This window comes from Emys orbicularis, chromosome 7 (genome assembly GCF_028017835.1).
Source record: "Emys orbicularis isolate rEmyOrb1 chromosome 7, rEmyOrb1.hap1, whole genome shotgun sequence".
In the NCBI taxonomy this organism is placed as follows: Eukaryota; Metazoa; Chordata; order Testudines; family Emydidae; genus Emys; species Emys orbicularis.
This window is the reverse complement of record NC_088689.1, coordinates 123,321,630-123,349,477: the sequence shown is the minus strand read 5'-3', so window position 1 is coordinate 123,349,477 and position 27,848 is coordinate 123,321,630. Positions and strand designations below refer to the sequence as shown.

The following is a 27,848-nucleotide window of genomic DNA, read 5'->3' as shown; positions in this document are numbered from 1 at the left end:
AAAGCTGAGCCTTGAAAGCAAGTTTATGGTAAGCAAAAATGTTGACAGTATTCGCTGGATCTCAGAATTAAAATCTTCCAGCTCTCCGCTACTCAAGAATTGTAAAAAGTTTTATTTAAAAATTATCAGAGTCCGTTACTGAATGAGAGCTGGGATATAGTCTGGCAGCTAGAAAGTGAAATAGAATTTAGAAACTTGAAAGATGATAAGAATTAAAACCATATTTTGACATCTCTAATGAATACTGTGTTTCACTCATTTATAGGAGTCAAAGACTGGATAAACCTATTTCCATGTTTCTTGGTTGCCAAGCTAGAATAGGATTGGGGGTTGGTTGGTTTTCTATTTGCTTTTTTCTCACCTGGTAAAGTCTGCATGCTGCATACCTAACCACTGCTATACAACAATTTTTTTTCGCCATGAAAACATCTCAAACAACTTGGACAAAGGTCAGATAAACTTTAGACACAATCAGTTATTTTTTTATTCATGTAGTCTATCTGTGGCGTTTAGCACCTGAACAGACTTCTCTGCAAATTATATTCTTTTTGTGAATATAAACAGTTTATTAAAACCCCTGTATTAATAATTTAAATGAGAATATAAATAATTGAGCCCAACAAAATGTACTCATAATAAATTATCCCATTCTAACTTTGTTGAAAGTTAAATTACAAAACTCCAAAGATTACTCTCATTGCCAAAGACATTTATGCTACTCACCATCATCAAGTCCATAATAAGGTTATGTCACAAAATGAAAAACAATGCTTAAGTGTTTAAAGGGAAATGTCAGGATTTGGATCTTGGCAGTTTTCCGATCAGATGCAATATCGAGTCATGCCGAAATATTTGGGGATTTAATTATTCTTGTTCACTGTCATCTGGAAGAAAACACTGGTCTTCCAGCCATGACTTAGCAATCAGAGTTGTAGCATTGAATTAATGAATGGGATGGAATATATAGGTATTGCAGAAAAGCCTGGAGCAAGTGAAATAAGAAATCACTCATAGCGATCAGTTGATTGAATGAGGAGTCAAATACTGTAAGTGGTACTGGGCAGACAATCAATCCTACAATTGTAATGGCAGATAAACTGGGCTGGTGCAAAGGGATTCATTCTCTGGGGGAAAGATCTAAAAAGAGGCAGACAGTTGGAATCTCTCTCCACCAGCATCAGTCCAGAAAGATCTTTGTTTTGATGTGGCCTCCGGAGTTATATTGATGAAGATCCTCCCTTTACATGTAATTTCAAAATGTTTGCCTCTTCTGGAGGGCCATCTTGCTTCTGTGCACATGACTACATCATGTGGTGTAGTATGTTGTGAATGACAGGGTCCATTCGGAACAGACATATAGACGACTGGAATTTTGGCCAAGTGGCCCCAACTTTATTAAACAAGAAGAGACCTCTTCCAGCTGGCCTGGTTTGGTTCGTTTATTAATTGCCCTGTGCCCCAGACAACCAGTCCAGGAGACTGTTGCAGACAACTGGATTTTGGTGGAGCTTCTCCCCCGCAGTAGAGTTGGCTTATTAGCTGACTGACATCGCAAAGCAGCCCAGGGGGTATTGACCTCTATCCTAGCCTCACCCATGAACCCGTGACTGTTAAGAAGGCGAGTGTGCTTTAATGATGGGCACATCTCCAAAAGGAGAGTCAGTTCAAATAAGCCTTCAAATGTCCAGAGATGCAAACCAACCTCCCCTCTCTCCTCTTCCCATCTTTCCCTCTTCCTCATGGTCCCTACTAAAGCTCATCAGTCAACGGAAATCTTAACTGTCTGGGAGCTGCAGGATCAGGCCCAGTAACTCCCTTTGTAATAACCTTTCTTATTTATGTACCTCTAGTTATCCTTATAGTATTTGTTTGGAAATAAAGCTCAACTACTCCAGCCTTGTTGGATGTAAATTGGTGCCATCTTAAAGAGCTGTAGAAATACAAGCAAGACTGTTATTAAGCTATATATAAAAAACCAATCTCATAGACTATTAGTAAGTGTAGTTGAAGTCAGTGGTAACATATTCATTAGCTGTGCAGCTTTGGAAGGTCTCTGATGACACACGTCCATGAGCATGAAGAGCCGGGCTTACTCTGCAAAAAGCTTTCCACTAATCTATGCTCAACTTTATAAATGAATTGGCTTTGGTCATGCCTGTTCCCCACTTGTGTTCATTTTCAGCAACCATTCACAAGATCGAGTTTCACAAGCATGGCTGGTCATGGAAACCAAATTTTTTAACACGTGTGCATGTATCCTTGCCAAAAATGCTTGCATACTCATCCATGACTATTATCTGACCAATCACAAAAGATCCATTGTATATTAGAAATAGAGGAAATAATGATCCTTTTATAAATTCAAGGAATAGCCACGAACAGGAAAAGAGGCTAAATTCTAAAGCTAAATTATTTGTAGTGAGTGAATCATTTTGTTCTGCTCGTAGGTGTAACCCAGGCTGCTTTTCACAACTAAAAATTCACTGTAAATATTAGTTTAAGTTTCCTTCTATTGAAACAATACAGACTTAACATTAATTGAACTTGGCAAGAGGACCTGAAATCCGCCTATACCTGTACAGTCATGAAATTCCAACAGACTTCTCAGCACTGTATAATGATTCGGAGTAAATAAACATCACGAACACTAAAGGGAAGATATCATTCCAAAGCAAAGCGTATCATTAGTTAAGGTCAGTTTAATATCCATTCATGATTTACAGTGTTTTTAACTGATAAACTCGCATAATTTCGTTTTTGCCTATTTTTCTTATTCTAGACTCACCGAAGCAGTAATTAAGCAGTGATATGCAGGAGAACGTATTACATGCTCAATTCATCAACTTGTCGTCAATCTCACGGTTCCCACTTTGATTACAGTGGCATTGTTGCACGGCAGTATCTCAGAATCTATCATGTCAAGATTACTGCGTGACATAATTTATAGTAGCACCTAGGGATTTGTTTACAAAAACCAATAGTTTCTTTAATCTTTAAAACACAATTAGACTTGTCTTATGTCACAGAACAAAGGAATTTACATGAACAGAACACTTTTAATAAGTTATTAATTACGGCATAGACGTGGCAGTTGGCTCATTTATAGTAAGATTCTAAATAGTTTCTTCTATAAAGATTTTAAACTATTCCATTCTGGGTTACAGTTTGAAAGCTGGAGTGTGGAGGTCTACTCTAAATGCCAGGTACATGTATTATTATTTGTTATATGTGTTACTGTGATGCCTATAAGCCTCAGTCATGGACCAGGATCCATTGTCTTTAAGACATGCATCTGAAGAAGTGGGTTTTTTACCCACGAAAGCTTATGCCCAAATAAATCTGTTTGTCTTTAAGGTGCCACCGGACTCCTTGTTGTTTTTGTGGATACAGACTAACATGGCTACCCCCTGATACTTGTCTTTAGGACAGGGAGCAAACACAGAACAAAAAGAGGTCCCTGTCCTAAAGACCTTGCACTCTAAGTATAAAACAAGAGACAAAAGATGGATACAGACAGACAGATGGGGGATACAAGGAAGCAATAAAACATTATTGGTCATTAGGATAGGCATGATCAAGCAAATGCATGGCCGGACTTATGCTCACAACAACCATAGTTACATGCAAAACAACCCACTAGGACGGTGCATAATTGGCTTTTGAATACATAAAACTTAAGAAATTACCCTTTCACATGCATTCACACCTTACTGGTATTTGGCACACATGTCAGCTTCTGCTTTATGAAGATTTGATAGTCAATATTGCTAGGCCAGTAGGGTTTTTAAAGGTCCCCCAAATCTGAACACTCAAAGCCTACAGAAATTTGGACCCATGTTTATATCCAAACTTTACAACTTGGGCTCATCTTCAGGCCTTTTACAGCTGAATCTAGGACAGTTGTGTGGACTGGTCTAAATGTGGCCATAGAGGCCTGGCCATGCATTGAAATTGGGTTAATGCTTTTATTAGATGATTGGCTCCCTGGATCATTCTTTGAATAATGAGTAGTGTATTTGAAAGACAACCGTCTAATACTCTGTCCCCCCACACACCACTTCATTATGGTCCTGATTTAGGTAACCAATTAAGTCTGTGAGTAACTTTAAGAATGTGAATAGTTTCACTGAAATTCATGTAACTACTCACATGCTTAAGATTATATATGGGCTTATGCGCTTTGTCTCAGGGCCTTTATTACTATGGCTATTCCCAATAAAGCAGTCACCGCTGAGTAGGGAAAATAGATAAAAACAGAATATTTATCTACAGTCTAATGCTCTTACTGGGCTATATGTAAAGCTACAAAAATAGAAAAATGCAACTTATAACAGGCTTAGGGCATGTTTACATTTACCTCCAGAGTGATCGATCGTTAACGATAACAATAAAAACTTACTCTTTTACTTAGTGGGACTTCTGGCAATCTTTGCTTTCAGCAATTCCCTTGAAGTTTGGTTTGTGTTCAGTTGTGCTCACACACAGCAGTTCTCTTAAGTGGCTGTCTGTCAAAATGGATCGGTGCTTGGATTTCACATGGTTGAGTGTTGAGAAAACAGACTCACAAAGACAGGTCGAGGCAAACATTGAGATTAATTTTAGAGCTGCACCTCTGATGTTGGGGTATTTATCCTTTGGTACAGATTTCCAGAAAGTAAGGATCCCCTCTCTCTTCTGAACAGATTTCAATCTGTCATCATCCAGAAGTTCTATTATTTCCATCTGGGATGTTGCTTCATCAGTGACTAAATGGGGCTTCAGACAATCGGCTTCAGCACTAAAAGGGTCAATCAGAAATCTGATCTGAGGTCTTTTCCGCTGCAAATCTTGGAATCTTTCCTCAAAACTGTCCTTAAGAACTTTAATCATGCTTGCATATCTAGTTATGCTCCGTTTCTGGGGTTCTGCTGCATCTTCTTTTGATCTAGCCTGAAGTTGTAACATTGTGGGGAAATGTGTCAGCTCTCCCTCAAGCATTTGTCTGTGAAACAACTGCAGTTTGTTCATGAATGCAAATACGCTTTGCACTAGATCAGACAGCAACCAGAATTTTCCTTGTAAGTCCACATTTAGTTTATCCAAATGCAGCAACATGTCTGCAAGAAATGCCAAATCTAGAACCCACCCAAGATCTGTAAGCTTGGGGTGTATTCTGTGCTTCTCCTCCATAAATAATTTTACTAGTTCCAGGAGCTTGAAAAAACGGGAAATAACTTTACCTCTTGAGAGCCATCGAACTGTGCAGTGAAATGGCAAATTGGCAGGGGAGTCGTCTTCATCCAATTCTTCAATTAGATTTTGAAATTGTCTGTGATTGAGTGCATTTGAGCGAATGAAATTCACAATGTGCAAGACAGGTTTCATGATGTGATCAAATTTGAGATTCTTAGATACCAGTTGCTCCCGATGAATAATACAGTGACATGTCCAAAATTCAGGAAAACTCTCGTCAGACGTACAAAGCCCTACTAATCCAGTCGCAGATCCCCACATGGCCGGAGCCCCGTCCGTTGCAATGGCAGTGAGCTTCTGTAAAGGCAAGTTGTTTTTCGCAACTACCAACATCAACGCCTCCTTTAGATCTCGTCCACGAGTTCTGTCCTTTAGTGACACGATATTGAGGAGTTCTTCCCTTCTGACTCAGCCATCAGACACAGTGCAAAGTACCAATAAATTGAGGTTTATCCTGTACATCCAAAGTGATGCTCAAATACTCACACTGCTGAAGTTGCGAGCGCAGTTGCGATTCAATGTCACTGTTCAGGTCAGAGATTCCACATTCTGTTGTGTGGTGTGAAAGCTGCAGGCCAGAAATTTTCTTCTGTAGATTCTCATTCTCTGGTGGCAGGATTGAAATCACATCAGTGAGGCACATTTTTATAAACTCGCCTTCAGAGTAGGGCTTTTTTGCACGGGCCCTATAATAGGAGGCTAACGTTACAGTCTGCGATCGGTTGGCAAATCTGATGAAGAACTGGGCTTCTACATCTGTTTGTTCTTTCAAAGTTTTCAGTTTTAAAGTGCGGAGTTCAGAACCTCGTAGGAATTCTTGACCCATATGTGCATGGCTCGAAGTGAAATGACGCTGCAAGTTTGAAGACTGGAACTGAGAGATAGATACATGTCTGGCAAAGAAGACACATGGCCTTATCACTACATTCAATGAAAAAGTACTTATTCTCCTGTTGGAAGCCTCAATTTTCATCTGTGTATTTTCTTTTCCAGTTGCACTTGCCTTACATTGTTAGATGGTGTAAGAAAAAGTTTGATAAAAATTTCCATCGCAGCTAGTCAACGTGTGCTTGTGCAAAGATTCAAGGAGACACAGGCGCTGACTTTCCAATGTGCTGGGGGGTGCTCGACCACCACTTCTGCCCCAGGCCCTGCCCCCACTCCACCCCTTCCCCCAAGTCCCCACCCCCACCTCGCCTCTTCCCGCCCCACCTCCGCCCCCGAGCATGCCACATCCTCGCTCCTCCTCCCTCCCCCCGCAGTGCCTCCTGCACACCATGAAACAGGGAAGGCGCTGATTGGTGGGACTGCCCATGGGCAGGAGGTGCGGGAGAAGGGGGGCGCTGATAGGGTTGCCAATGGGTGCTGAGCACCCACCCTTTTTTCCCCGGTGCACCCACGGAGTTGGCACCCGTGCAAGGAGATGCATATTAACTTCTGAAGAGCCGCATGCAGCTCCGGAGCTGCCGATTGTCCACCCCTGGTCTGGAGTTATGCCTTTTCTTCTGTGATAGGGACAACAGAGACCATTTTAAGCTAGGTACCTCACCCTTCCGTGCACTAACCAGTAGAATCTGGGACTTTGCTTCTGTTTTCAACAAGGATTGTTGCAAGTTGACTCCACAAGAAAGCTTCTAGGATCTATCTCCTAGGTATCACCGTGCAGCCAGCATAGAGTTTCATGACACTTGCCATTCAGCGTCATAGTAAGATTAAAGATTAAGGCAGTTAAGAAAGTAAGATTGTCATTCCAAATTAAATCTGCAAATCAATGAGCGTGCTGGATATCTGAGCCTTGTTCACAATAACCCCTTTAAAAAAGAACACTTTGGTCAGCTATAAATCCACTTATTAAAAATGTATTTTAATGGTTAAGATGGCCTCTGATGAGCTGAAACACAGAAAAGGCCAATTTCATTTCTTCCTGTAGCACAATTGATTTTAATGGAGTTCCAGAAAGGATGATTTTGCCCCAATACGTCTGTGCACTCAACCAACCAGAATGCCAAAGGCCAATCGTAAAATAATGAAGGTCTGCCATTCTTCTGCATAAACATCCATCAGATAAAATGTGTTTTGTGCGTGTGTATCTATGTGTGTGCATTTTTATTAGGCTGCAGGACACAACAGGCAGGATATTTCTGTGGGAAGAAGATGTACCAAGAATGTGTTATGAGGCATTAGGTCAACTGCAGGTGACTTCAGCTACCTGAGAAGTGTAATAATGGCCCAGCAATGAACTAGTTAGACTGCTTTATTGCTATTATAAAGAAAAAAACATGCATTCGCTGGGCGAGCTTGACACAGAGATGACCTCGCTGGCAGACAGCTGCCCTGATGGAGCTGCCCAAGGAAATGCAACCAGAGCATTTCCCCTATCCAGCAGGAAGCTTCAGGAGGTAGATACAATCCCTCCCGGAGTTCGTTGTGGCTTCACATCCCCACCAATGAGCTCCTACACCTATTTGGCACAATCTAACCCCCTCACGTTGTCCCTGGTAGAAAAGATCTTTTCATAAGTGAAGGAGATTCCCATCTGTGGCACATGTGTTGAGGTAAAATACAATGTGAGTTTATCAGCCAGAGCATAAGGCTCTCTAAAGAAGCTCGCTGATGCTACCACATTGTGATTCCTTTTATCTGCCACTGGTGTTAATGCTGCAGACAGAAAATATTAAAACAAAACAGAAAGGAAGGAGCTTTATCCCTCTGTTAAAGAGCGGGCAGGCGTTGCTATGGAATGCTCTGATGGAACCATTCCTGGAAACCTGCCTGTGTATATGCCAGTCTGTAGAGGGGCAGTGTGGTCGAATGGACTCAGCCTGATGCTGGAGAGCAGGGACCACCAAGATCTATTCCCAGCTCTGATGCTAACTTGGCGCTGGATTCTCACAGCCCTAACTCAGCTGTGCAGGGCAGTAAGGCAGAGAAAGGCCCCCACTTTGCTTCCTTACCATGGCGTAGATAGCAGAGGATACTCCCCTCTGTGCGCAGGTGGGGAGAGGGATGGGGAGTAGGATGAGACTTCACTTCTACTCCATTCGCTGGCCAAATCAACAGACCAGTCTCATGGGGGTAGTAACCTATTGTATAAAAAGGGATGAAGTAATTTACTCCTCCCCCAGAGCAAAGGGTGAGCAGGGGAGAATTATGACTCTCAAAGCCACAGCTCACTCATTGGTTTGCTCCTGGGGGAGTGCAGCTGTGAGCTGCCCTGCCCGTATAGAAGGCAAATGGCTAAGTTGCAATCCAGCCCTTACTTATATGGCCTTGGCCGAATTGTTTCACATAAAACTTCACTCCGTTTAGCAACAAAATCCATATTTAATTACCTGGGAGGAGACTCAGGCCCTCAGCCATGTTGTTACTATTAGGGATAGACACACAAGGGTGAATCCACCCCATAAAAGCCATGGGCCTACCCTGGTATTCAGATCCAGGTAGGGCTTCAGAGTCTGTGAACACCCCCAATGCTGAGGGGTGTTTGGATCCAGTGATTTCTTATATTCCAGCCCTTCTTCCCACCCTTTATGGTTGGAGCAACAGCTGAGTTAATATACTTCAAGTCCCCTCTCCTTCTTCCTTCATAAACTCCTTGAAGCCTGTCTGTTTGGTGAAGGATCATGCTGTACCGCACATATGCATCCCTGTTGTTCTGCTTCATCTCTCATCTTCTAATGGTAATCTCCTTCAGCAGTGATCCTGTACCTGGTTTGGCAAATCTTATCTATCCTGGGTAGAGCTGGGCCTGACCTAAAACTCCAGAGCCAAGCATTTCCCAATTTTGCCGTGTTCAAAATTTGGATGCAGATCAGAATTTTTCAGCTTCTGGCCCGCTGATTATAAAGCACCTTATAGATTTGCAGCACCAAATAAATAGTAATAACAATATAATGACTGTCTCAAGGTAAAAAATCAGTCATGGGGGGAAAAGCACGTACAAGCTAAAGGTAGTGTCAGGCATGTGTTAGCGAGGATTATTTTTCACTGAGATTGACTGATAACGCTTAATTATTTCATTGGACTGTGGAGATTTGCATAAGAGGGATAGTGTTGTGTGTTTGTGTGTTGTATGTATGGTAATCCCGCCCCCCGCCAAGGAATGGGAAAAACAAAGGGAAAATTACACAGTGCTTTGCTGCTAAGCCGTGTTTCAGGAACCTAATTCAGTTAAAATTCCGTAATAGATCTTTTACACCCGGGGCCAGTCCTGCAGTCTTAACTTACTCCTCACTCAGGTCAATCTCATGAAGGGGATTGAAGAATGAGTTTTACAGACAGCAAGATTTCCCTGAAATTCATTAGAGGCCTGATCCACAGCCCATTGAAGTGAATGGGTGTCTTTCCATCAATTGTAATAAGTTCTGGATCAGGCCCTAGATATGGTTTGCTTGTAGGGAAAAAACAGATAATTGTTCCTCCTGGGTACTCACTTGACTCACTTCCACCAGCAAAAGGGAGCTGGCATGTAATTAGCTCTTCGGTTTAGCCTGGTCACTTCCTGGCATGTAATGTTTTGTGTAAGCAAATGTTTCTACAACAGCATCAGAACCCAACAATTCATCAGAGATCTATGATTTTTGCTGCCCATAGCAGAAAGTGCCACACTATTAGGCTACCCATAAACCTCTACTTACCCACATCCCCCCTCATCTTATAGCTTATCTCTTCTCGCTCCATATTTCTACCCATCCCTTCATTTTCTTAATGAATTATTATTGCTGACAATTTTACATTGTGTGTTGGCATTTTTCTTCTTTGATAGCATTCCAGTTCTCAACCCTAGCCTGAAACGTGCGTGTGAATATTTATAAGCACTTTGCGATTGTCTTTCCAAAACGTATAATTATGCCGCAGTTCCTTGCCATTTCATTAATTATATAACAATAAGGTTAAGCGTCCACGAGACTATCTAGAAGCAGTTCAAATAGGGTGTAAATTACTGTGCTAAATTGCACAAATATTTTATCAGACTGCTCCCAGCTTCCTTGCCCACACAGGGCTGGATTCAGTTCAACACTCTATCCATGACAGCAACGGCAAGTATGATTAGTCTGTATAAGATCTTTTCCCCCAATTCCTTTTCTGAATGTATATATATTTCATTTTCACTCTGAGTGTGGTCACTTTAATGTTTTTATTAATCTCATTAGTGCTTTGAGAGATTGTTAGGTTATTTCATGTGATCCACTCCCGGCTTGAATGTGTCAAACACCAAGGCCACGTCTACACTACCCGCCGTATTGGCGGGTAGTAATCGATCTATTGGGGATCGATTTATCGCGTCTTGTCTAGACACGATAAATCGATCCCTGAATCGACGCCCATACTCCACCTCGGCAGGAGGAGTAAGCGGAGTCGACGGGGGAGCCGCGGTGGTCGACTTGCTGCCGTGAGGACGGCCAGGTAAGTCAAACTAAGATACTTCGACTTCAGCTACGCAAATAGCTGTGTATATAGCTGTTAGCGTAGCTGAAGTTGCGTATCTTAGATTGATCACCCCCCCCCCCCCAGTGTAGACCAGCCCCAAGACACCACACCTATAAAGACCAGATACTCGGTTACTGTCAATTGCCATTGATTTACACACACCGGTTTATACAAGCTGAGCATCTGGCCCTGTATCTATATTGTGTGCTGTTTTGCACATGACTTTTGTAATTTCCAAAAATACTGGGTGACATTCTGGCTCTTCTGAAGTCATAGGCAAAACTCCACTGGTAATTATTTCAATGGGGCCATGATTTCACCCGTAGTCTCTTTTATTACTTAAAGCCTGACCTGCCTCCATGTTATAGATGCCCGCACAGCCTCTGGAAAAAAAAATCCATTTTCTCAAGGCATGCTCTGCATTGTCTTGCATCAAAGCCAGACAAACACAAAGTTTCTGTGAATGTTTCATTAAAATCAGCTACGATACATAGCTATCAAAGAAAAATATTTAATATTGGTCATCTGAGACTAGTGGAGTATGGAATATACAAAAAGCCACGTATGTGACATGAGAGCAGGATTAGTAAGTGAAAAATGTTCTAGAACAAGATTCACATAGAGGTACGGAAACCAAACTTTTTGAGTGACCCAGGGACGGTATATAATTTTGTGGGAAAGTTTTATGGGTGAATTGTTTTCGTCCTGAAATCCAACAACATTTAGTGTTTTTACCTGAGTTTCACTCTTAGTTTTTTAATTCATGAAAACCTGAAACTCTAAGCAAAACTCATAGGGTGAAGTCAATGGGAGTTTTGCCATTGACTTTCCTGGGGCCAGGATTTCACCCAAAGTGTACATACCTCACATGAACCAAAACCCCCCCAAAAAGGTTTCCATGAAACCCTGGAAGCCAAAGCTACTGATACACACTTCTAGCTCCAGCAAATGCTGTAACTCGGCACTGAATATTGAAAATACTGTGGTTGTCCTTAAAATCTTTACAAATTTGCCTTTGTGACCAGGTGGCATAACTACAGTATTCACTACAAGCTAGTGTAAACAAAGCTTGTGAGATGTTAAGGGATACCTCACCAAGAACACCTCTGTGACCTAAGTAGTGCCTAAATCCCAGGGTAATTGGTGCACTAATGGAAGTGAAGAACATGTTTTCATTTCAGAAAGGGTAGGGAACTTCCTCGAGTACCTCTCATTGTGATACTCTTCCCTCGGAGTCAGCCCTGCATCAGCAACTCCTCTGTTTATTGCGGTAGGTGGAGCGCTGTGCTGTCGGATGTGACGTAACACTGTGGGGAGAACTGGGCTAAACTCATCCCTGGTGTAACTGTATCAAAGCCTGTGGAGTTCTACCAGATATGAGTTTTGTCCATTGTCTTTTGAAATGAGTTGTAAAACCAGGGTCCTGGCTCTTTAATATCATGGTACCTCTTGCAAGAGTAAGGTATTAATTAAACCTGTTAGCCTCAACAAATTCCAATTAAGTCATTTTATTCTGTCTTCCTAAATGCCCCCTACGGATTTAGATGAATTCCGTTTTCTTCTCTGCATGTCCCAGACTCTGTATAGCATTGCTATTCGCCGTTACATGGTCCTCATTCCTCCCCAGAGGTGGCTGCTTTTTTCCAGTGGTGCTTAAGTGATTTAAATTTTAAACCCTCCAGGAGGAGAACTCTTATATACATGTAGAAGTGTAAAATGGTGGACAGCATTTTTCACTGGGATGCAGTTACATTCTGAGGATTTTTTTCTGTAATTACCCAAAAACCTTTGTGCCCTAAACATTGGTCAGTCCCTTGATGAAAAATCAGCCCCAACGGGTGGGATTTCAAAAGCATCTAAGTCTTGACTTTCAATGGGACTTGTGCTCCTAGCTCCCAGTAGCTTTTTTCCTCCTATTGCTTTCTGGATATATGTTTTATTTTCCAGGTTATAAAATGTGCACCGTCTATATGCTCTTTTGAGTGCATGTGGACACCCCACAAGCTTTTAAGCCTAGTAGGACTTTTAAGCGCACCATAGTTAGCAGCATGCTGCCTGCTTTGAGCGAAGCCCTCTGGACTGGCCTGAGAGTGTGTTTTTAAAAATTGGAATTTCTAAAAAAGGAAATGGAAATAGTTTTTGAGATTGGAGCTTGGTCTTGATCCAACTTGAAAACTGAGTTCAGGTTAGAATATAGGGGTTTTTTTTCTAATTGGTGTTCTCAAAAAACAGTATCAATCTGCAAAGGTCTATAAGCCACAAGGTGGGTCAGTTTAAAACAGCTAAGAGGCTGCAAGAGTATCACAATGAGAGGTCCTCAAGGTTTCAGGCTCCTCCGGGGTACTAAAGGTCATGTGACATTGTTTAACTGAGGTTCATTTAAAAGAAAAGATTCCCTCTCTCCCATTTTCTTTCTATTTGTTTTTCTCTTTATGGCCAATGTGTATTTCTCACAGACAATGACAAATCCATTCCTTTCCCCAATGGAGCTGCAGCTGACAGCCCCTCCCAAAATGAACTGTCCGAGATCCAGAAGTTCTTTGCCAACACGCTGGCTGTTTAGGACTCAATCTCCAATTCAGCAGCCAGCCATATTCAGCAAAGCACTGAAGCGTGTGCTTCAAGCTAATGATGCGCTTCAATGCTTTGCTGAACAGGGATGGAGCTAAGCACGTGCTTAAACGCTTTGCTGAACCAGGCCTCAAACTGATGGCAAAGTGTATAATGAAGTTTTGCTAAAATATTGTCCTCATGGCCCAGGGTTGCCCTTTTACAGTGATTATGTTCAGCATGTTTGCAGTGCTTTAAAGCTTCACAGCACCAAGGGCATGTAACATTGATTATTATTATTATTAATTTAGTTGTATTACTGTAGCATGTAGGAGTCCCATCATAGACCAGGCACTTTACAAACACAGAACAAAAAGACGGTCCCGGCCCCAGGGAGCTTACAAGCTATGTATAAAACAGGAGACAAACGGGAATACAAGAAAACAATGAGACAATAATTAATTGTCAGAACACACATGTGAATTAGGTAAGTAATATTATCCCTCTTTTACTGATAGAAAATTGAGACACAGGAATTAAATGGCTTCTCTACAGCAATACTGCAATTCGGGAGCAGAGCTGGGATTAGACCTCAGAATTTCCTCGCTCCTAGTCTGTTGCTCATGCCATTAAGACAACACTGCCTCTGGAGCTGTATTTCTCTGATAGAAGGTAACATAGCTACTCTACACTAAAGTATCACTTTTCAAATACTTAGTAAGCACTGTGCCAACTGATTTGAAATATGGCAGTTTAAGTGCTTTTCCACAAGGGATTCTTTTCATGTTGTTGAATTAACAACCTCCTTGTTGATCTCTGAAGATCAATTTCCCTTTAAATGTGAAGATCAAGTATTTTTTTCCATCTAATCAGACCTTCCTTAAAGCTTAGAATACGTGCTTTAAAAAAAAAAATCTTGCTGCTGAATATATTGTAATGAAAAACAGCAAGAGTCCTACACAAAAAGCAATATATTCTGCTCCAGTGCTTAAAGTTTCTGCAACAGCAGCAGTCAATTGGAAAGAAGATTAGAAAGTGATAAAAGAAAAATAACAATACGATGATGTCTTTTTATTGTTTGCCACAATTACAAAACAATTAAACTAATATGGTAAACCAGGAACCAAGGCAATCAGGATTCCTTAGATATCACTTGCCAAATTGTTATCAATGATTGTGGTATGCTTATATTTTAAACATGGGAAAATATCAGCTTTTCCAATAACACCAACAATCAGTTATCAAAGACTGCAAAGTATCCTGGCCCAGTGATATGGCTGACCTGGCAGCTAATGTACAACTGGCATTTCCACACAAGGGGAATGCCTGAAAAGTTCAAAGCTATTTGGGCTGATTTTTTAGATGGCTATTAATGCAGACCGCAAAAAATGATATGTCATTTTCCATCCCCTCACTTTATCCTAGCCCTCTTTACTTACTTTGTGTATTATGATAATCTGGTATTTTTGTTGTATTGGAAAAAAAATAATAAAAATTATAACTATAAAAGACTGCAAAGTATTACACTGCATGAGCATTGCATTAATGTTTCTAAAGTTGAATTAAATTGAATTAAAGCAGCTAGCTTGGTGAACTCCCAACAGAAAACATCTTGTATTTCTGTTAGCATTAGTCAACCTGAAATCTTTTGTTTTATGTTTTTATTCTTTTACCTTATCCGACTCCTGCTTTACAACTCCCTGAGTAAATGCCATCTCAGTCTGTTTGTGAAATACATAATGCTTAAGACACCATATCCCTTCATTCTAGTCTCCTCCTCCTCCTCGAATTTTCTAGTTCCCAGGCTTGTAATTCACTCTGCACTCCATGACATTCTAATGAAATAAGAGAAACAATGTGCCTCATTCAATTTCCTGAGATTTTGTTTCTTAAAGAATAGGTGAGCACAGCATTACAGATACTTCTGTTCTGGTCTGTATCATTTTTATAGATCTGAAACTGCCTGAAAGGTTTTAATCTAGCCCTGTGCTATTTCCCTTGTCTAAAGTCTCCATCAGTGGAAAGAGTCTCTCACTGGGAGTTTGAACTTTCCTTTAATCCAATCCATTTAGAAAATGACTCTCAATTTATTGAATAAAGTGGAGAAAATTGATATCTTTTCATTAGGCTGACAAAGTCTTTTTCACTGCTGGCATCTGAAATGTGTTCTCTATTTAAATGTTATTTATATCAATCTTCTCTAGTGGGAACTAGATTAAAATAGAATGCCTTACACTTACTCGACAACTTTTCCATTATTGCAAATGTTGCCAGACTGGGTTTGCAACCTAACTCTCTGCCTGGTGATTCCTGGAGTAACTTCATACCTGCAATCAGGAGGAGGTGTATAGTAATATTTCTCTTTCTTGTGTGAAAACAAAATATGTATACTTTATCAAAGCCAAAAGGATGTGGATTGCTCCTGTAGTTTTATTATAGGAAATAATACCTTGGTGTATAGTTTGTCCTCACAAAACAGTTATAAAAAGTGGCCAAAATACTTAGCAATACTTTGCATTTCTGTCAGGCTCTTCTTTTCATGCCTTGCAAACATTAATTCAATCTCATAGTATGCTGTGACTTAAATATTGTTATAGACATTTCATAAGCTGAGGAACAGGGAGGTCAAAGGGAAATTGCATCTGCAAAATTTGTGTCTGTAGTGTTACACCCACCGTTCATTAGCAGGAGTAATCTGAGTACTTGCGCCCATGACTTCTTGACATGTCTGTTCACGATGCCTCCCAGAACTGCCCCTGCATGGCAACCGGCTGCTCCTGGCTGCGCCTTAATAACGCAAGCTGGCCCCCAGTTTCATGCCAGACCTGGAGCTGTAAAACACTTTTGTAATAAAATGTTGAAACGAGAGAGGACTCGCACAGCTTGGGTTTTGTTACAAAGCGGAAACACCAGTCATTTTCAACAAAAGGATTGTGAACCTTTTGCTAAATATGCCCCGAGTCTAGAACAAGTCTGGTTGGATTTAGGGTTTTGGCTGGAAATGATGAGAAACTTGATATATTCACATGGTTTTGACATCAAATTGGGCAAATGTTGGTGTTTTCAACAGTTTTACAGCAACTTGGGGATTTTTATTTGATCCTGAAATTCAGAGTGGAAATATTATTTCTATTCCAGTAGTAGCTAGCATCCCCAATCATGATCAGGACCCCCATTGTTCTAGGTGCCGTACAAATGCAGAACAAAAAACCCCAGTCCCTGCATGCAAAGCAAAACAAAAAAGGTTCACGTGAGCCCTGGCAGACTGAAACCCACTGAGTTCAGAGCAGATCCTTGCAGATCCTTGCAGCCATTCTAGTCTTTCAGGGAAACCATATGTGTTTTTAAATGCAACAGAGCTATGTAAACCGAGATAAGATTACTTTCAATAATTTTCATGCTCCTTGAATCTTTGCACCGTATCCTAGCTCAACACAGTCCTTCATACACTAAAGAAGGATACTGCTGATGCTCTGACCACTTGGCGGTTTCTTGTTTGTCCTCTATTAAGTAGATTATTATATTTTAAACTTTCCATTAAAAAATTAGTTTTCTTGAAAAAAACAACAACTATTTTTGGCTTAGGCTAACAAGAGACAGGAAAGTCATAATAGCAGTAGCCAAACCTCCTTTTTTCTCGTATCTGATTTCTCTCCCCATCCTCAATAGCTGGGGGCAGCTGGCTCCATAAAATCAGTCTTGCATGAAAAACATCTGTGCTCAGTATATTCCCCAGATGTTGACAACACAAGGAACACCATATTGGAGGGTTTGTTGTGAGCTTCTAATTCAGCATGATCTGAACATCCAAGCTCCATGATGTTATTCTATGTCTGGTGACTGAGTTAAGGTTAAAACATGATCTTGTCACTGGAATCCTGAAATTAACAGATAATACATCAGAAAAGCTGTGGTTCTCCAGCACCCATGAGGCCTGGACTGTAGACCTCCCTAACGAACAAGCAGCTTAATCTTACCAATTTGCTCTCTCACACACAAGTACGTTAACAGCCTATACTGTGTGAAACTAAATTCTGTTTCCTGGGTCATTTGTTCTAAAGAATATACCAAACCCCAGTCAAGGTAACTAGTAAAACCCCACCGTTCATTGGAAAGCTTTTACCTGCCTCTTTGAACTGAGATGCAGGAGTATAACTTGGAAATCAAGTAAAATGTAAAAGAGCAGCAATTCTCCCCAGAATAAGTGGTGATAAAGAACAGGGGACTTTCATCGGAACTGAAAGGAGGCAAATTCAAAACCTGATCAAAAGGAATACTTTTCCATACAATGCATAGTCAGATTGTAGAACTCTCTGCCACAAGATTTCTCTGCAGGCTGCGAATGAGGAACTTAGCAAGAATCAAAGAGGCAATAGATATTTATGTGGATAACAAAACTATTCAGAGTTATAATTAGGCTTGACAGAATTCAATTTTTATATAATTTTGACAGTCAATATTAATGTTTATTTTTAAGCAATTTTTCATTTTTTATTCATTTAAATTTTCACAGTTGTGGAAAATTATGTAGACATAGCCTTTGCCTAGGTTTACATTTTGATTATTAGGGATGGAAATGTTTTTGTCAGTTTGCGTGCATACAGTGAAATCAACATTTATTGATACAATTTAATCCCTCAATGCCTAGCTGCAATAATTATTGCTAAACGAAGAGTTTTGGAAAGGCTATAAAACCTCATGCTTCAGGCCTTAAGACAATGTCTAACTCTTTGGGGTTAGGACAAGACTTTCACATGAGGCAGATTATCCCTCATGCGCCTGCTGCAGGGTTTCCTGCACCTTCCTCTGAAGTTGGCCACTGTCAGAGTCAGGATACTGGCCTAGAGGGATGATGGGTCTAATCCAGTCTGGCCATTCCTATCTATGGGTTCGTCTTCACTACCCGCCGGATCGGCGGGTAGTAATCGATCTATCGGGGATCGATTTATCGCGTCTCGTCTAGACGCGATAAATCGATCCCCGAATGTGCTCCCCGTCGACTCCAGAACTCCACCAGAGCGAGAGGTGGAAGCGGAGTCGAAGGGGAAGGCGCGGCCATCGATCCCGCACCATGAGGACCCGAGGTAAATCGATCTAAGATACGTCGACTTCAGCTACACTATTATCGTTGCTGAAGTTGCGTATCTTAGATCAATCCCTCTCCCCCCGCCCCCCAGTGTAGACCAGCCCTTTTAATGATATGTCTATTGTTATTCTTGGATCATTTCCCAAATGCCTGTTAAGTTTTAGTGAACTTGAAAGATTCCGTGATAAAGGGTATAATTTGTAAGTTGAACATGATTATGCTAGTTTTGGTCTTTTCATAGATGCATGAACTCACCGTCAGGGTCTTCTGGGATCTCCCCACAATTCTCATTGCACGGTTCTCATTCCAATTTGCAGGCACCCTGCATGGTACCTAGAAGAGGGCACTGTGCCTTCTCTGGCTTGTGAAATTTTCCAACCTCCGTGGAAAACCAGCTCCAGAAATGATGTCAGCCAAGACAACAGCTCATTTTATCAAACCTTTTAGGTTTCCCTTTCCTGTGTTAAAATGACCCAGGAGGGAACTTTGTCCCTTGCTGTGACATGGCCGCAAGGCAGGCAGCACTAGCAGGAGCCAGAAATCAACAGAAAATGTAGGACCGTTTCCCATGGATCTCAGCATGTCTCTGCTGCCTCGCAGAACTGCCTTGCAGCATGAGTCTTCTCCCTGCCTTTCTACCTTGTGTGGTCACTATGCCAGCTCATACCTTCTCTTTGCATCTTAAACAAGCAATGTAGGGCTGAGCTATGAGTGCTCAGGTTAGCAGCAACTCACAAGGTTTTTGCATTGTAACTTGCACTGAGAAAGGACCGGGATAGGTTCAGTTGTTACTCGCGAGCCTTTTCCGCTTTACTCTAGCCATGTCCACTGCCTGTGTGGAGCAGCAGAGCTCATGTAATGCAGAAGAGGCTTGGCTGCAGTGGGATGTTACTTGCTATTCCCCTCCATGGACCCTACCCGCTTTCCAATCCCAGAGCCTCTCCACCATACTTCAGAGGAGAATTGCGGCCTAAAATCAGGCCCTTCCACCCAGCACCATATTTTAAAGTAAATGAACCTTCCCAAAGTGAACACACAACCTTTTTTTTGGTTTGTTTTATTTGGAAAATGCCCAACCAGGCTTTGGAAAACCCTGCTCAAGTGGAATGTGTGAAGCCCAATTTTTTTTTTAATGTCTCTTGATGGTAACTTTTTCGGTGTTTCAGATTTACAAAAACCTTTACTGTAAGGTACGCTGGGCCCTACGTCAGGCAAGTTCCCTTCTTTGCTGGGTCTTCTGCCTATAGATTTCCACTCCCATATGGAGCAGTGGATCTGTGAGAGTTCGTCCTCTCCCCAATCCTTCGCAGTAGTTCATTTTTCCTGCACTTGACTGGAAAACCAGTGAGAAAATACTAAATTGGAATGGTGCTGGGGAAAGGCAATTGCCCCCTTGAAGCTAAGATCAGCAGCAATGTCAGTAGGGTAGGTGGACCTGGAGGATACGCACATCAGTCTGCTAGAGCAATGTGACCGGCACATTGACGTATACTGCAACGAGTGAATTTCAGAATACTTGGGCCAGATAGTCCCCACCCCTCCAAAAGGGGGGGGGGAGAATACAAAGCAAAGTCTCTCTCTCATGTCCACTGTTTTAAGCGTGTTCCAGCTGTCTCCACCCCTTCAGCCCAACCAGATACTTCTCCCATGCTGTTGACACCACCCTAACCTTCCCTTGGCCCCTAAATCCCTTTCCCCTTCCACTAACATTATCCCTTAAGCCTCAGACTCCTTTCCCCTTACTTCTACAGTCAACAAAATTCTCCAACAACCTCCAAATCTCCTGGTGTGGGTGGGTCTCAGGTCAGTCATCTCCCTGATGTTCTAGTCAAATCTGGCATGCTCTTGATTTTTCTCTGGGTCAGAAGTCCATGGCATTAACCCTCTCCCTACAGCCACCCCCTCTTCCAGCCTCGGAATCTTCTATAAATTAAGACAACCCCAGCTAGTCCAATATACAAGGCAAAATGTATTGAGATGGCAGATGAGTGGCTGCCTCACAGCACCCCCTGGTGGCCTTAGGGCAGCACTGCACAAAGCCCGCCACCTCAGTTTCACCTCTTGCATCCCCAAATAAACTCCACAGAGGGTTCTTCCAGTCCAATCACAACAGCCCTCCTTAAGGTCTGATTTATTAACTGAAAGTGCAAAAGTCTTCCCTAAAGCTGGGTACAGCCCAAACGCCCCAGGTCTGGTCAGTTCTTCCTGCCTTAGCAGGCTATGCCCAGTCCTTCCTAGTTGGAGCAATTCCCGTGGTCTTAGGTTAGGATCTTCCCTGTGGGAGTCTCTCTCTCACACTCTCTGCAGTCTCTCTACAGCCCCCTGGGCTTTGTCCTTACTGCAGCTCCCTTCTGCTCTCTGTTGTAAAATGCCTGATCCCACCCCCCATTCTGTAGACAGGATTGGCTTGGCCCCAAGCTCTCCAGCTCAGTGATCTTCAGAGGTACATCAACAAAGGAGATGTGGTAGGGCCCAGCTAGAGGGGAAGGGATTGTTATCTAAACACTTCTGTGTCTGATAAGGGTTTACGTTTGGTTCTCTTTGACATGTGGGTTGAGGTTTTGTGATTTTTTTAAGTGGTTTGCCCACTTAAAGATAGAGAGATGTAGCCTTATAGTACTCCATTACTATATTTGGAGATATACCTATCTCATAGAGCTAGAAGGGACCTCGAAATGTCATTGAGTCCCGTCCCATCCCCTGCCTTCACAGCAGGACCAAGTACCATCCCTGACAGATTTTTGCCCTAGATCCCTAAATGGCCCTTTTAAGGATTGAACTCACAACCCTGGGTTTAGCAGGCCAATGCTCAAATCACTGAGCTATCCCTCCCCCACAAACAAAGCAGACTTGCTTTCAGATGTTTCAAAACAGGACTCCATCTTTTGCAGTCCCCAATTATATGACACAGCTAAATAAGAAAGGGATCAATGTGTGAAATACAAGCCTGCAAGGCGTACTTTGATCCATATGCTCTGAGTGTTCCCCAAGGTATGAACATGGGACACAAGATAGCCTTAAACTTTAAACATAGGCTATGCGCTGATACGGGCCTAAATATTGAAGCTGCTCTCATGGGAGATACCAATGGGTTAAATACCCTTACATCACATGAGAAGGTTTGATAGTTAAGCATCAGGGGAAACAAACCAAAGACAGAGCAACTCATGCAACGACTAGCTGGAAATTGCAAAGTCAGATAAACTTTGTCAAAATCCCCAGACAAAAATGTCATTAAGATACAATTAAGGTTATAGACAGAGACCAATTCCCAGGCAAAAAAAAAAACTTCATTAAGATACATTCAAGATTGTAAACACACACATTAGTTACAGTCAAACTATATAATTAGAACACTGTAGTTATTAAAATGATCAATGTTTGGAAATTCAAAGTTAAGGTTCAAGTTACTAAAATAAATATTTGAATGTCAGGAAATTCATAGTTCTGTTTCCACAAACATACTCTGACCCCATAATACTGCCCACTATCCACTTGCCTTCTATTGTGATGTTCTGAATCATTTCAGAGTGTTACAGAGCCATGCGGTGTTTCATTCACTATACGTTTGGTGGGTAGAGGAGCCAATGAAATGGTTGCATTTATACAGTGTTATTTCTGGACTGCGGGGGAATGGATAAGGCACAAGATGCTAGTGTTTCTTGCTGTCAAGACGTGGGAGCTGAACAAGGGTCTGTATCTGAGTCAGTGGGTCGCTTGGGACATACAACAGGAAGATGGGATACATGGATCTGTGTCATTAGCAGTTGGTAGTTCCAATACAAACTAAAGTTAAATTAATACAGCTACAGCACTGAGACAATTCTGATAGTTCTGGTTCTCTATATCTTTGCAGTACAATCTGGTCAATACTGGGAAATATTGATGGTAGCATAAATTGGCAGGATATGAGAGATTATAGGTAAATATACCAACTAGATTATATTTATTGAAATGACGTAAGAGTTACTGTACATTTATCCACTGCAGTTGCATTTTCTACTTAATGAACTACATTTTTATAGAAATGCTGATAACTGCTAAACACTAGATCCAGTCAGAAAATGTTCATCGAAACAGTTTTTCAATGGAAAATTCTGTTTATGTCAAAAAGTTTTGGAAAATGTGTGGATTTTTTTAGTTTTTGAATTTTGTTTCCCGGGGAATTTAGAAATGATTGGTTTAGTTCCATTGCAGAACAGAAAATCCAGTTCCTTCCCAGCTTTACTAAATACATTGAAAACACGTGGAGCACATACTGGCATAGGAGAGCTGCATATCTAAAATAATAAGTGGAGTGCTAGATTTCTTCTATGAAGGGCAATTTCTTTTCATGTTACCCCATTGGTCACAGTCCTGGAAAGTAATAATAGAACAGGACACATATATAATGAGGCTATGCCAAACAATACCTTATTACGAAAAGTGTCTCATGTTAGAATGACATGCAATATAAGTAACGACTTGATGAGATCCTTGCAACTACATTTAATTTTCAGGGCTTTTAATGGGAAATGGAGGTTTGAGTTGTTGTTTCATTCAATCAAACTTTTCATTATGATTTATCAAGATGAAGTTGTAAACGTTATCTTTTTCTTTTTAGCTTCTATAGTGATTGGGAAATGGTGGTGTGAAATGGAGCCCTGCTTAGAGGGAGAAGAATGCAAGACATTACCCGATAATTCTGGATGGATGTGTGCAACTGGCAATAAAATCAAGACCACCAGAGTAAGTCATGTTTCCATTTGTATCCACTGAAAGAGAATCACTTGCCCTTGCTCGCCCTTTTACAGTCACCAGGACTGCATCTTGCTTTTTTATAGACGGTTGGCTGGCTGCTTTGTCCGCAGCCAGCGCCCTTACCCTCTCCTTACATCAGTCAAAGGTTTACAGATTCAGAGAGCTCAGCTGAGCCCGGGTTTTCTAACTGGCATCTCAGCACTGTGTACCTTTCTGAACGTCATTGCCTCCCAGGAATAAAATAGCTTATCAGCAGGCACATTTTGGGTGGTTAAAGATACAATTATGAACGCCATGGGTTTATAGGAATGAGATTTTGCTGGCTAGTACTTCTTAGTAATAGCTAATTTCTGAGTCCATGGCTTTTATTTCATCTACAGTAGACTTAGTTCAAATGAAAGCTCATTCTGCCCCCAGTGTGCAGTGCAGAAAGGTGCAAACACATGGGAAAAGACATGGGGGTGCTGTGCAGGTGGGCAACACTGGCTTTCCCTCCTCCATTCAGTCATCTCCCAGTCACCCCGTTGGGAAATGAGCCCTGGTTGGATGAGGAAGCAGGAGAACATCTACATTCAGGAGCTGTTGGAAGGCATGTGAATGAAGAGATCATCCACCAGGGCTTGGCAAAAAATGTTGTCCTACAAGTTTGTTCGTTGAAAAAGGAAACCTTTGCAGAAATGTTTTTGACTTCATCTAAATGGTCCTGCACCTTAAAAAGGGAGTTAGTCAATCATTCGCCCTCTCCCAGAAGAAAGAGAAAAATGGGGAAGGAACTATGATTCACTGAGTCCCAATTTCTTGCTGGATCTCTTTGTGGCGTGGCAGAGCCATGTAGCACCGCATGTTTATTGCTTGTCTGTTCTAAATTGAAATAGCACTTAGAGATTAGGCCATATAGCATAAAAACAATTACATGTCCTAGTAACTCTTTCCCTAATGAATCACAAATTTCAGAAAGGGCAAATATTTAACAAGTAATGTGAGGAGAAATTTAAAACTTTTGTTATTTACATTATTATTGTTCTTGTGCTAGATTTTTAATGTAACACCCTACGGTAATCTTGCATTCTGCCTTGCAAATATATAATTTAGGAATCTTATTTGTTTTTATATGAATTTGTAATTTCTTAAGCACCACCATCCAACAGCATCCTGTGAACCAAGCTGTAGGTAATAGTCAATATCTAGTAATAATAGTTAGAAACTTAGCAGTGAAACTCATTAATATTCAGATGTGCCATCCAATTTAATCAGTATGGATTATTGTATTTCATTTAAATTGAAAACCTACAGGTATTCAGAAATGAAAAAAAATATTTCTGCCATTTACCCAGAGGAGTTATTTTAATTAGCTTGTGTAGGGTAAGCTTCTAGCAGCATTTTGTTTTGTTACCTTGAAATGTTACAGAACAGAATTGATGAAGGCAAAGTGGCAAAACGCTTAATAACTATCTCTTAAATCTTGAAGGCAGAAATCTTGCATATACTTTTGGATTAGTTAAACTTTGCTTGAAGTCACCTACTTGATCCTTAAATGGCAAAATAAAGCAATCGACTCCTGAAATAGAAATTTAATTTTTGTTCCTTAAAAAGCCCATTGTCATTTCAGATAGCATAGGAGAAAGGTGTGCTGCAGTAATATATTGGCCCAGATCAGATGAGTGAGGGCTGTGTGTCTCTGTTTGCATATATTTCAATGATAGGGAGTCAGGAAGACGCAACACCAGTCAGCCAATATCTGGATATATCCAAGATGATTAGAAAAGGGTTTAGCACAAGTCATTCTGAGCCTTAAACTGCTTTGCTGTGGGTGTTCTCCTTACACAAAAGAACTTTGGGGGACTCAGGGACTGGTATCCTGACTATGAACATTTCCACAATTATATATGGGATAAAAATCGCATAAACCTAAACTTAAACCTAACTGATAGATAGGAAGAAACTCCCTCTATGGTAGGTTATTCCACAGTTGTCCATTCCAAGCAGAGCTGAATGAAATATTTTCAGCGAACAGTTTATTTGCTGAAAAATGCATTTTTCAGTCAAATGAAAGCATTCACGAATTCAGGTCAAATTCAGTGAATTAAAATGAAATAAAGAATTAGCAAAAGTCAAAATGGTTTGCTTTGACATTTTCAAAATGAAACATTTCAAGTTTTCATTTTGAAATTACCTTTCCTTTCAAAATCAAGCTAGATTAGTTACAAACATACATTTGGGGGGGGGGTTTTAAAAAAAACCACCCAGAAACAAAATGAAAAGAAAAAACGGATTTTTTTTTCAGTTTCCGTTGAGCAAGAAAGAACTAAAAAATTCAGCTTCAGTTTGACTTGAAACAATTCTTTTCTGATTTTTTATTTTTTTTGGTTCTGCCACCAAACTGAAAAATATTCATTCTGCTCTAGTTACAAGAACACTTGCACCTTCCCCTGAAGTTGGCTGCAACTGGTTCCTGTCAGAGAAAGGATATTGCACTTGGTGGACCATGGATCTGACCTAGTATTCCTGTTTCTCTAGCCCTTTAACTTTTAACATGGTTGAGTATTTAAGATGTTCAAGCCCAAGACTGAAAGAGCTGTCCACAGCTTCTACAGATTGATTTATTGTCTATTGATAGATCAGCTGTCTGAAACTTTGGCCAGAAACTGGGGTTTTTTTTAATTTATTTGGGTCTCACATCAAACTTTTTTATCGCTTTTCACTTGTTTTAACATTGTCAATGTCAAATGTCAATGAGTTTTGGAGATGATTTGAAAAGCTTTGATTCTTCTCTTTCTTCACAAAAGTATCACAGACCTGGCTGTGAGGTCACACTGCAACTCACAGAGTGCACAACCCGTTCCAACCAGTAGAGCTCTACTGGATTGGGCTCTCTGTAGGCAGAGGCTGGATGGGTTGGGAGGTGGAAATCTACCCTCCCAAGTTGGTGCCAATGAGCAGGGCTACTATGTTGGGGACTGGAATAGTAGCTGCTGACCCTCTGATCATGATCATTTCCCTGGACCCGGTTGTAGCTTTCTACACAGACTTATACAGGGCCAGAGATCCTTGCACAGCATGTAGATTTTCAGCAGGCATCCCAGTGCAGTCAATCCACTCTCCATTGTACCATTCCTGTTCAGAGCTTAGGTGATTCAGAGGGCTTTGTGCTGGCCCTCTGTGCCAGGTGTGAATTTCACCCAGTATCCAGGTGATTCAGCAAATTGTCCTATTTTTACTATAATCTATGCTAATAATAATAGTGCCCTCAAAGCACTTTACAAAAATAGGTATATTTCTTATCCTCATTTTACAGATGGGGAAAACTACAGTGCACAGAACTTAAAGGATTTGCCCAAAATCACACAGCAATTCAGTGGTTGAGTAGGATCCAGGTCTCTTGATTTCATATCCCCTGCTCTAACAAGTAGGCCAAGCTATTTCTCATAAATAACATTCAGTTTACAGTATATTATGCCATCAGGTCATTTTTATATTGTCTCCTGAGTAGCGTAGGTGAAAGAACTACTCACATTTCCTAGACGTTTGCTACTTGCCCAGTATTACAGCAACAGCTGATGTTATGGTCCCTTGAAATCTGAATCCCAGAGCATATTCAGCTCCCTTCCTGCTTGAGCTAATAGCTGCAGTAGTACATCAAAGAGAGTGGGATTTGTTCAGTCTGTATCAGAGAAAACCCAGCACAGAAGATCATTTGTTAATGGCAAATCAGGACAGCAGAAAATAGGACCTAGAAAGAAAATTCTGGAAGGTTTTAGGATTTTTTTAACAGGCTGAACAGGTTAATATGCTGGCCTCTATTTCAGATTAAATTTCTATTTAGAGCACTGACTAAAGCCCTTTGTTTTTGTTGTAACAGTCATTCTAATTAAGAGGTCACCTCAAAGTAGTGAAAAGAACACAAGACAGTAAATATCTTTTGCTAAAACAATTACTGCTGCATCCCATCATACAGTCTACTGCTCTGCTAATAATTGTTCTCCTAATTTAAGGACTGAGCCTACTGAAGTCAATGTGAGTATTGCTACTGACTTAAATTGACTAGAGAAGGGCTTATACTATTCATTTATGTGTTTTGATGTAACCAAAAAAAACCCCATGTCTTCTCAAGGAAGCTAATAATTTCAGCGTCTGATAGGTCACTCTTATTTCAGAATCATAGAAACCTGAACAATGGCCAGTTTTCCTTGTAGGGTTTTTAGCATGTTCAGGTAGATCAAGTCTCTGTAATCTAATGTAACCAACCCCTCAGCTGTCTCTCTATGCAAATAACTGGTGTTCCACAAGCTAGTCATTCAAGAGAGCTGAAAGATGCTCTTGCCCATACATCCCTACAGGAGCTGACTATGATGCCTCCTGAACACCGTCAGACCAAGCTGGAGCACAAAGCAAAATGCTCCTCTCAAGATGTGAACTCAGACACGCATTTGGCAGAGTCGTGTGCCACCACCCGCAGACGATCAATCCAGCTTTTGTGTTCATTTTTGTAAAATACTGTATATAATTGATTATTTTGCACTTCATTGCAGATTCACCCAAGAACCTAATAGCATCTCCTGGATGAGGGAACCACTGATTTACAGAGGACAACATATTAAAAATTTAAACCATCTTCAAGCATTGACAAGCCAAATGGATTTCTTATTTGCACTTTGACTGTTGACCAGATAATAACAGTGGCTTTACTGTGTGAAATAAAATATTCTATGGAATAACACCCCAGATTTTTGACAACAAAAAAGAAAAATGGTTCTTTGGTAAAGTTTTCGTGATTATGAAGAATGAACAACAGTCTTATAAGTTTGGATCT

The 27,848-nt window shown here is 41.0% G+C and overlaps 1 protein-coding gene across 1 annotated transcript in view; it reads left to right on the top strand.

Annotated features, from left to right (window-relative positions):
• TAFA1 (TAFA chemokine like family member 1) overlaps positions 1 to 27,585 on the top strand; it is a 357,155-nt gene extending 329,570 nt beyond the window's left edge. The window contains exons 3-4 of the mRNA XM_065408538.1: positions 22,902 to 23,026; positions 27,568 to 27,585. Coding sequence (XP_065264610.1) covers positions 22,902 to 23,026; positions 27,568 to 27,585 — 143 coding nt within the window. The remainder of the gene's footprint in view (positions 1 to 22,901; positions 23,027 to 27,567) is intronic.
• The last annotated feature ends 263 nt before the right edge of the window (positions 27,586 to 27,848 follow it).